The 10,576-nt window shown below is 49.2% G+C and overlaps 1 protein-coding gene across 5 annotated transcripts in view; it reads left to right on the top strand.

Moving 5' to 3' along the window:
- The first annotated feature begins 770 nt into the window (after positions 1-770).
- ILDR2 (immunoglobulin like domain containing receptor 2) overlaps positions 771-10,576 on the top strand; it is a 61,163-nt gene continuing 51,357 nt past the window's right edge. For 2 of the 5 annotated variants that reach the window (XM_041766198.1, XM_041766177.1), the window contains exon 1: positions 779-960. In XM_041766198.1, coding sequence (XP_041622132.1) covers positions 915-960 — 46 coding nt within the window. In that variant the 5' untranslated portion in view covers positions 779-914. Of the gene's footprint in view, positions 961-10,576 lie in introns of all 5 variants that reach the window. The other 3 variants (XM_041766218.1, XM_041766207.1, XM_041766188.1) reach the window with 3 other exon arrangements.

Raw genomic sequence — 10,576 nt, 5'->3', positions numbered from 1 at the left:
TAAATAAAATCTTTAAAAAAAAAAAAAAAGAGGAGCTAGGTGCCCTTGTTATGCTTCGGGGTGTTTTCACAGGAGAAGGCTGCAGCGCGGGTCTCTCTCCCACGCCTACCTTTCCCGATTTTGCAGAGCCTCTGGGGTCCCTTGCATTGCCAAGAAGGGAAGCCCACCGAGGGACGGGGGGCCGCAGAAGCGGAGCCCCTTCGCCCAAGAGGACTTGCTGGGCGAAGTCCCGTGACAGCTCATGCCCAGTCCCCGCGCGTCGCCCCTCCTGCCTCCGTCCCTCTCCCGGCTCAGGTTGGCCAGAGCCACCTGCGTCCGCGGACTCCCCCTCCCGGAGCCTCCGCTCCGTCGGGTCTCGGGTTCCCTGGGAGACGCAGCGCCGACCGCCCCGCGCCCGCAGCCCGCCTCCCCCGCACCCTCTGCCCCGCGTGTACTTTGCTACTCGGCGCGACCTCGGGGCCGGCACGTGACCCAGAAACTTGGGAAGCCCCGCGGCGGCGGCGGCGGCGGCGGCGGCGGCGGCGGCGGCGGCGGAGGCGGAGGCGGCCGAGCTCCCCCGCGCGGCGGGCTCTGCGGCCGGGAGGCGCTCGCCCCGCGCCGCGCTCGCTCGCTCGCTGCCTGGGCGTGCGGAGCGCCGTGCGGGAGCGCCGGGAGCCGCGCCGAGCCCGCCCCGGAGGCCGCGGCAGCGCGCGCTCGGCAGGCGGCGCGGCGGGCCCGGCGGGCGGCGGCGCCCAGGGACGCCGGGGGCCCGCCCGCGCGCGCGGCCGCAGCCCCGCACCCCGCACCCCGCACCCCGCACCCCGCACCCCGCGGCCGCCGCCGCCGCCGCCGCCGCCGCCTGGCCACCCCGAGCCTGGCGCCGCCGCCCTTCCCCACTCGGCTCACTCCTTCCTCTGAATGGGAAGTTGGGGAACATGGACGGGGTCGTGCTGGCGTGGACCGCGCTCTTCTGGCTAACAGGTAGGAGTCCTTTTCTACCAGCGCCAAGAACTTTCTGCATATCCCCTTGGTGGGGGCTGCGCCCGCCCTGCCCGAGCCGCGTCCCCCGCGGCTGGGCTCGGAGCTGCTCCGCGGCTCGGCGGCAGGTGGGGGCAGGGGCTGGGCGCGCTAGGAGGATGGAGGAGGCGGGGGAGAAGCTCGGCTACAAGTGAGACGGGTCGACGTGCAGGTGCCTGACTCCTTGAGGGACTGTTCCTGCGCTTGTGCACTTCCTCTTCCACACAACGGTTCTCGTCGATATTATCCTGAGTTGGTAATGCTGTGTGGTTCCTGGGGAGAGCCCGGTTAGGAAAAAAAAAAAGAAAGAAAGAAAGGAAAAGAAAGCTCGGAGGAGACATTAATTGGGAGAACTGCTTTTCTGGAGGTGAGGGATGGAGGAGTGTCTCCCTGATCCCTTCGCTGGAGAAGCCGGGAGGCCTCGCGGTGCGGTAGGGCGGGATGAGGAAGGAGATGGGGATGCAGGCTTGATTGGCTGTGGAGCTGAGGGCCTGGCTGGCTCGCGCGTGGTGCCATTTGGGGGAGTGGTCCCACAGCCGAGAAGAACCTTCCTCCCCAGAGAAACAGTCTCCCCTCCCCCAGTGAGGATAAATTGCAGAGATATCCAGAAGGTAGAGCTTCTCCCCAGCATTCAAGTCCCCTCCGCTAGCTGGGTCCTGAGTGTGCTTTCTCCTCCCCTTTGGCGAACTTTCTCCCCACCCGCCAGCCTGAGGTCTGGAAAGGCTCTTGCTCCTGGCACGTTGTCTCACACGAGGGTCCTGCGAGGCTGAGGGACCCGTGGCCAGTCCTGAGAGATTCACAAAGTAACCCAGCTTGGGTGGGGGTGTGCATGGGTGAGGAAGGTTCGGGTAATTTGGGAAGGGGCTGAGACAAAGATTCCAGGCAAGGTGGAATGGTTAAGAAAGGAACAAGGGGTCAGAAAGGTTGCGAGGATAGGATGAGGGCAGTGCAGGGCAGGAGAGAAATCAGAAAATAGCACCAAAAAAAAAAAAAAAAAAAAAAGTTATGTTCCCTCTGGGGGCACCAATCAGAAAATTTGGAAAAATCCAGTCAGTAGGAAAAGGGGAACAAGTTTAAAATCTCTAAGGCAGTCCTTGAAAGCAGATAAAATGTATTTAAGAAGAAAAGCAAAAACTCCATTTCCCATAGCTTCAAAGAAGATTATTGATTGCCTCACATTTTTTTCCCCCTCTTATTCCAAATGAGGGCCCTCAACACTCAGTCTGCCCCATGCTGGCTTTAGGTATAGGGGATGGGGGTGGACAGGGCATGTCAGCAGAGTTAGCCTCTTCTCTTGGCTGCTCTGAGTTCATCCCTCCCACATTATTCAAATATGAATCATCTCTAATTTCAGGGTTTGGCTGATCCATGTCTCCCCACTCCCCTGGCCTCCTAGTGCCTTCTACTTCCACCCTCACTGATTCTGAATGTCCTTAATTTGCCTCTACTTCTGCGCTATCACACTAGAAGGCAACTAGGCCTGAAGCCCGAATCACCCCTCCCTGAGGCCAATGAGGCATCCTGGGGCAAGAATAATAAGTCAGAGATGCTCTTCTAGATACCCCAAGGTATGCCCAAGAAAAGCACAGGGAGTGGGGGCAGAAGGGGAACATAGAGCCCTTGTGGCTAGCAGCTTTTTATGAAATGGAATCATATCATTTGAAGGGGCCACAGGCCATCTAGTCCAGTCCCTTCGTTGATAAAAATAGAGGCCCAAAGAGGTGATTGGCACCCAGCAAATGTGTGATGGAGCCGGGACTAGAACCTAGTTCTCCAAACCCCAGGCCAATCCCATTTGCGTTCTCCTGAGCTACCTCACTGGGCTTTTTTTTGTTGTAGGGAGTTCTGTTCTGTGTGTATTTTGAGGGGAGTTGCTGCTTTGTCCGTGCCTCCTTTGCTCTGTACCTGGAGAGGCCACCCCCCTGCCTAGTGGCAGGCAACAGGTTAGTTATTAGGGCCTCCTCAGATGTCAGAGGCTGAGCTTCTATGCTCTGCACAGGAGGTTGGCTCTCTGAGATCCCACTGAGCACTGCAGGCATCCCCTGATACCATCCTCTGCTTCCCCCCCCCCCCCCCATCCCGGCAGGCTGCTGGACACGCTGCCTCAGCCTCAGCAAAGTAGAGGAGCTGACAATGGCGGCTGAGGGGTGTGTGTGGGGGGGGAGGAGCAGTCAAGGAGGAGATGGATTCAGACTCATGGCTCCCAGAAAAACCCTGAGAGGAAAGGTAAGAAATTTCAGTCCAGCCCGATCAATGAATTCTCTCCTGAGGGGGTGGTACAAAGAGAAGGAGAGAGGGAAGGACAGATCAAAAATGAGTCAGAGAGCCAGGGGAAAAACACATTCATTCTCCTTCTCCCTCCCTTTGTCCTCCCCCACTCTCTCCCCTCCCTCCTCCCCTCCCCTGTTTCTCTCTTCTAATGTCGGCTGAGCAATTTCTAATCAACACTTTAGGTTTTTTCCTCAGTCTCAGGCAGCTCCTTCCTTGTCTTTCATCGCTAAAATTCTGCTGTATATTTAGTCTCATGATTTCTCATTGTCACTGTGATGCTGCTTCCTGTAATAAATTGTTGCTGTTGTTGTTTTGAACAAACATAGTGTTTCTCAGCTGCTATTTTAGCAACAGGTGCCATCCAGCAGTAGGACCTGAAGGAGGCTTCACCAGGTCTTTGTTCCTGAAGGCGGATGGCATTCCCTCTGTTCCTGGCAGCAGAGGCTGCCAGAGGCTCTCTCCCAGGGAGGGAGCTGGCGACGTGCTTTCCCTGAGACTTTTGGGTCTCTGTGGTGAAGATTGCTATGCTCTGTTAGCATTTCTTTTGGTCGCCTTTTGGTTGTATTCACTCACTTACCCATCCATTCTACAGGCACACACTAAATCCCTCTGCTTTCTAAGTATTGTGATGGGTGCTGAGGATAAAGAGAGAGAAAGACACAGCCGTTCCCCTCAGAGTTGTCAGTTTAGTCGTGACTTTTCTGGTGATTGTGGTTTGGAAGCAGAAGGTCCTCTGATGAGAGCTGTGAGAACCACACAGAGGCTAGGAGAGCACCCAAGCCACCCTGAGGTGGAGGCGGAGCAGTCTTAAAGGAGCTCCTAGGAGACATGTGTTCATGCCTCTTCAGCTGCTGAGTTACTAACCACATCCAGCGTGGTACTGGGGTTATGGAGATGAATGAGACACAGCCCTGCCTTCCAGCACTCGCAGTCTGGTGGCAGGACACCATTATGGAGTAGCCTATCCCCAGGCAGTAGCAGAGATCTGCACCGAGTGCTTTGGGGTGCTCCATGGGGGCTGGGTCCCAGCCCAGCCTGTAGGGAGAAGGAGGTATCTAGGGGAGGTTGTTGCCTGGGCTGGCTTGCATTCTGGTAGATGCCTGGTGACTGTGTGTGGAGAGTTAAAGCACTGTTAGCCCTGGAGAAGGAAGAGTGGCTTTCAGAGGTTGCTGACACCTCACCTCCCACTGTCTCCTTCTCTGTCCTGCTTACCTTTCAATTTCTCTCCCTCTACTGTTCTTCTTTCCCCTGCAGAAGAGACCTTGCCCTTACCAGAGCATCTTCTTTCAACACTTTGTCACAGCTCTCCCAACTCCCCTCCGGCCCCCAGCCAGGTGCTTTTTTCTGGACTAGAAGAGGGGACTTGTTTCAGAGGCTCACATGATTCTGCTGGTTGGCTAGTTTCTACAGACTTGGAATTAGTAGTAGCAGCAATGTTAGTGCAAGTAGTTAGTACTCAGTACAGTGTTTGCAGTTTCAGTGCCAGGACTTGGTTGGTGGAAGGAATCCTGACCTGGGAGTTAAGGATTGGGTTCTAGTCCTACCTGCTCCATAGATTGACTATGTAACCATGAGATCTGGGTCTCATAATCTGCTGAGACCCAAATCTCATGATCTGGGTCTCATAGTCATCAATGAGATGACTTCTAAGGTCACTTTCAGCTCAAAGATTCTATGGTTTAAATCTTTTTTCCATTTAATTTTAATGAGTTGGAAGTCACAACTAAAGCATGACAGGTCCAGTCTTCCTTTTATAATTCACCTAGTGAAAAGCCCCAGTTTCTTCAGCCTTTCCCTGATCAATAATGATTGGAATGAAAAACACTAGCTGGGGAGGGAAAGCTCTTGTTAGGATTGTCAGAGGGATAGATGGAATAGCACTTGGTGCTTGGTAGATAGGAGAGGGTCCTCTCATATTGGGGACTGGTAAAGCAAGGCAAGCACTTTGGACTAGGTGGGATGAATCCTACTCTAGCCAACACAGTCCCTTTTGGTGTGAACTTTTTGTTCCAGGACCTACTTACCTCTTCACTCTTTCTGACATTTTAGCACTTATGTCTCCTTTTCTGCCATCAAGAATATAAAGAAAGGTGTGATGTGGTTGTTGTTCTTGCTTATTTACATGCTATGATGCTTTTCTTTGTGTTAAAGGGCTTTCCTATACATTACGCCTTTTGATCATTTAAAGCAAGAATGGTTGATATTACCTACCCTTGTATAAGAAGACAAAAGCTTAGAGAGAATAAATAACTTGTCCACGTCCATGGTATCTTATTGTTTAAAAGAATAAGAAATAGTGTCACTGACTTAATATGACTTGGTTGGGTCAAGTGCCTGAGTTCAAGGGAAACTTCTTTTCTGCCTGAATCCAAGGGTCAAAGTAGAACTCTCGATTTAAGTGAACATACATAGTGTCTTTTATGGGACACTGGGTAGTGAGGCTCAGAAGTCATAAAGCTCAGGGAAATATTGCAGGGAAAAGTGAGAAAGAATAACATTTTGTTTTTCCAATACCTCTAAGATCTAATGGGAAGGAGTAAATGAGAAGTGCTCCAGTGAGCACAGGAGAGGGTATCAGAGCCCATTTGGGACTAGGGGTTGGCGCTATGCACTCAGGAGCCACACAGGATGTAGCTGTGGCATATGTATGCTTAAAATTTTGGTTTTCAAGATAGTCTTTGGCTCTCTGAAAAAGAAAGAAGGCATCTTGGATGACTAGTGTTCTTTACGGGCCAAGAACAAATAAGAACTCCGAAGAGCATGCTGCTTCCCCTGTTTCCCTGCAGCACCTGCGGTCCTGCATTAGGAGTAGAACCCTTGCATTTGGTCCCGGATCCTGCATCATCACTCCTCCTGTGCCCTCTGCTCATCAGGAGGCAGACTCAGAGGCAGTGCAGGAAGAGGGATTAGATTCAAACTGACCTGGATTTGAAAACTAGCTTAATATTTTACTGTATCTTCTTTGGTTTTAAAGTGGGAAATGAATTTACCTTATAGGTTGTTGTGATAATTAAAATGGAATTATATAAAACTCGTAGCACAATATTTGGTACACAGTAGGCCCTCAATACTAATTATGAACCCCAAATAGGTATGTTAGCCAGCATTTTGATGCCGCAATGAGCAACCTCCAAATCTCAATAGCTCACTTGAGCAAACATTTAGTTCTTGCTCATATTACATGGGAGCCAAAGTCAGCTGCGAGTTAGCTGTGACTTGGCTAGAATTGGTATACTTGGCTCAGTTCCAAATGTTTTCTTTTTCTGAGACCCAGGATGAGGGATCAGTCACTGTTTGGGCATACTTTTGTTATGGCAGAGGGCTCAAGAAGGTAGGGAGAGCGCTTAGAGTGCCAGAGCCAAAGCATGTACACACCTTTTAAACTTTTGCTTGGACGTGTCTTATGGCATGCATGTCATGCAGAAAAGCCCAGGGTTTTTGGAGTGGTGAGTGTCCTCTGCCTACAGGGAACAATGCAAGAGTCCAGAGGGAAAACTAATTGGGAACAAATAATAAGCTCTATTAACTGGGTTAAATCATTCAACAAATATGTTGAGTACCTACTATGTAGCAGAGTCTTTAAAAGGCTACAGGGGAGTTTGTTGTTAATGGCAGAGACAGATAGCTAGGTAGGAAGTTCTCAGGCAATGCAATGTCATCCTCTGGGGTGCTGGAACTACAGTAAGAGCAAAAAGAAACTTCTAGAGGAAGTGACAGCTGAGCAAGTTTGGAGAGATAAGTAGGAATTACTAGGAGAAAAGTGGGATGGGAGAAGGAGAATTTATAGAGGGAACAGCATGTGCAAAAGCCAAGAATCAGGGAGGATGTGATTTGTGAAAATTACAAATGTTTTAGTATGATTGGGGAATTTACTGCGGCAGGAGGAATGAAAGAGAGTGGCCCTCTCTGAAAGGGGCCAGTTGTGCTCCCGAAGTGGCGAGGAGTCTTTAAAAGGGTCAGAACAAAGGAATGCCCCGAGCAGATGTGCATTTTAGAAATGTCATTGGGACCACAATGTGGAGAATAGGTTAGATGTGGGCAAACTTGCAGCAGAAACCACCCAGGAGACCCTTGTGGAAAGAGAGACAAAGCATGCTGAGAGCCTGAAGTCACAGGGTGCAGTGGGGATGGGAGAGGTGGACAGAGTGACTGGAGGTGGAAGAGTGGCATGGTTGGATGTGCAGGTTGAAGGAGTGGGTATGTCAAAGATACTTTCAGTTTTGTGGCTTGGGATTGCTGGGGATACCATTTGTGAGTATGAACTATATAAGTTGCTATAACAGACTAAAATGCAGTAATGCACAGAAAATAATTTTCTCTCTCCTATAACAATCTGGACCTAGTGGGGGGTGAGTCTCCCATTCCCAGCGTGTGGCTGCCAAGACAGCTCCAGTGACAAACATTCTCAGCAGTTGGACCAAGGAAGGCAGAGGGCCAGGGCATGCAGCTTGTGCTGCAGCTTTAGAAAGGGGACCTAGAAGTTGCACATATCACTTATCACATACTTTCATCCTGAGCATATGGTCACAATTAGCTACAAAGAAGTTAGGAAATGTTGTATGTGGTTGGTTTGGGGGGCTAGATTAAGACCCAAGCAGTTCCTTTACTAATGGAAGAGGATAGTAGGTGTCTCCCTCTATAGAGTGACATGTCAGAGGTGCTTGTGTAACATCCATGTGGAGAAGGAAGTTCGTATTTGGGTCTGGAGCTCAGGGGAAAGATCTAAACTGGAAACAGGCAACAGCTTGGTAAAGGTTGATCAGGAGTTTTCTCTGTCCAAAGAACCTGTCCATCCCAGAAAGCTGACCCACCCAGTTAACCAGGACAGCTTCCACAGCACCTCTGCCCTGCAGGGTAGGGACTAACCCCTTTTAGTACAGCTTTGGTCCCATTGGAGCAGCAGGGGGGCCAGTGAGACATTAGTCACAAGCTCATTCCAGGTCTCTGGGAGACAAGGCAAATCAGACAGAAAAGAATATGCTTTTGGCTTTTATCTGCTCAATGGTGGCCGAGAATGGGAAAGCATGGCTCAGTTGGACACACAGGACTTATGCTTAATGAATGGCAAGCTCTGTGTGCACAAGTACCAGAGCTATGGGTAGCAGATAATAACTAGGCCATAAGCAAAGCCTCCTTGGGCAAGGGCAGCACTGACATTTTCCATAGTCCCATGGAAGTGGGGGAACTATTGCTGCCTTTGGGGACTGTCAGGGAGAAAGCACACAAGGATGCTGTCATGTTTTTGTTTTTGTATTTGTTTTTGTTTTAAATCTCCAAATGGTACGTCTGGTCACCCTAACCCTAACATGGATTGAGCAATCAGGTGTCATGATAGCAAACAAGAGAAGCTGATCCTGGCCAATTTGGGCAGGAAAGGAATTTGCTGGAAAGCAGTTGATTAACTTACAGAACCAACAGGAAAGCTGGATAATTAGGCTTAGATATTAGGCAAATACCAAGGGAATGTCTACTGTTCTTTGTAAAATCTTTTTATTTTTTAATCCAGGTATATCAGGAAGATGAATCGTTCCTATTTCTTTAGGGAGGAAAAAAAAGACCCAAGCTGCATTCTCTTTACCTTTAAACCTTGAGCCTACAGGGCAACATTTCTCCAAATACTTTTCTCCTAGCCTGACAATGCTACTGAGGGGTGGACAGGCTTTATTTTCTCATCTGGATTGTGAACTAAACCTAAAGGACCTGGGTAGATACTTCATATTCATCTCTTACCCTTAGAAAATATGTCCATCAGTTGTCTCTAAGCAGTGTCTTAAGAAATTGGGACAACATGTTAAAAGCGTGAAGACAAGAGATAAATTTCTTAAAGAAGATCAACTTGAAGGCAGGAAAAGGAAGAGTTGTATTGTCACACTGAATGAAGAGAAACCTTAGGAGTCTGAAGGCCAGGATATGCTGGGGAACATGTGAGTCTGAGGTCAAAATCCCACTTCTGGGGCTTCAAGACTTAAAGATGGATGAGCTCTTTATTCTAAAGATACCTATTTTTACAATGATGATTTTCCATAACCTTCAGCAGCAATCTTTGCTTCTGTAAAATGGGGCTGTGCTTAAGATCTGCCTCTCAAAGATGTAGCAGGCAGGAATTGCTTACCAAGTAACTAGTGGGGAAAAGGAACTGGCTTTGGGAAAAAATGAAATTGCTAAAATAAGAACAGCTTTGCTTTAGATACTGCTTTTGTTATTCTTGCAAGAACACGGGTTCGTTGTGTATAGAATCCTTTTCTTTACATGAGAATTGGGGCAGGACCTTATTTTGCCACATGAAGGGAGGCATTGTCTGCACTTGGAGCTGATCTTCCCTGGCCTAGTGGCTGGCTGAGTTGGGGGCTGCTCTCTGAGCTGTCACTCATCACTCTACTTCTAGGCAGCTTTTCTAGTTATTTGCTGGAATCCATCCTCTGCACTAGGGGTAATCTGCTAAGAAAGGTCCTTCTGACTCACTCCTTCATTTATTCTTTCATTCTTTGATTCATTCCACATTGTATGACCTTCAGCCATATTCTATGACTTTGTTATATACCAGGGATACACAGTCAACCAAATCCTGGTCCCTGCCCTCAGGGACCTTAGAGTTAGAAATTAAGTTTACATTGGATTTCTCAAGATCTGGGACTGGTCTTTCAAATTGATTTTCCCAGAACTTAACATGATGTTTTAAAATATGTTTTTGATTGAATTTGAATTAGATAGTCAAGGGCAGCTTCTCTGTGCATCAAGAGCACAATAGAAGTTACAGGAATGGTCTGGTGGTCTAAGACTGAGGATTCCCTCCTTTGCAGATGTAGAAGAGCACACAATCTGCAGTCTTCACTTATGATCTTTCGTATGCAGTTTAGTGCTGCTCTCATTCAGGAATCCTAATCTTTATAGGCACCTTCTATACAGGATGATCCCTTCCCTTGCTTTACTTCTTTTTCTGTCTTTTGCTCTCTTCCCTATTTGTCTCCAGTGCCCTGGAATACTTGGCTTTCTTTGGAGGATGAGACTCAGATTCTTTCCTCACCTCTGTGAATCTTTTTATGGGAACACTGACACAGAAGTCCCTTACGGTGTCACTGGTGCCTGGACAAGTCCCAGCCTTTGCATGACCCACACTCTGGCTGCCGGAGCCTCCTTCAGTTACATGTTCTTGTGTTTCCCCAGATGAAAGGGATAATACATTTATAGTTAAAGAATGAAAACTGTTTTCATATGTCTGGAGTTGCTTGGGACCAAATCACAGGGAAGACCTTATAGGCATTCAGGTCTCATCCTGGATGGAATGGGGAATCGATGGAGGCCTTAAAGC

This window comes from Vulpes lagopus, chromosome 1 (assembly GCF_018345385.1).
Source record: "Vulpes lagopus strain Blue_001 chromosome 1, ASM1834538v1, whole genome shotgun sequence".
Taxonomy (NCBI): Eukaryota; Metazoa; Chordata; class Mammalia; order Carnivora; family Canidae; genus Vulpes; species Vulpes lagopus.
Note: the sequence above shows the minus strand (reverse complement) of the source record. Positions and strands in the feature narration are given on the sequence as shown.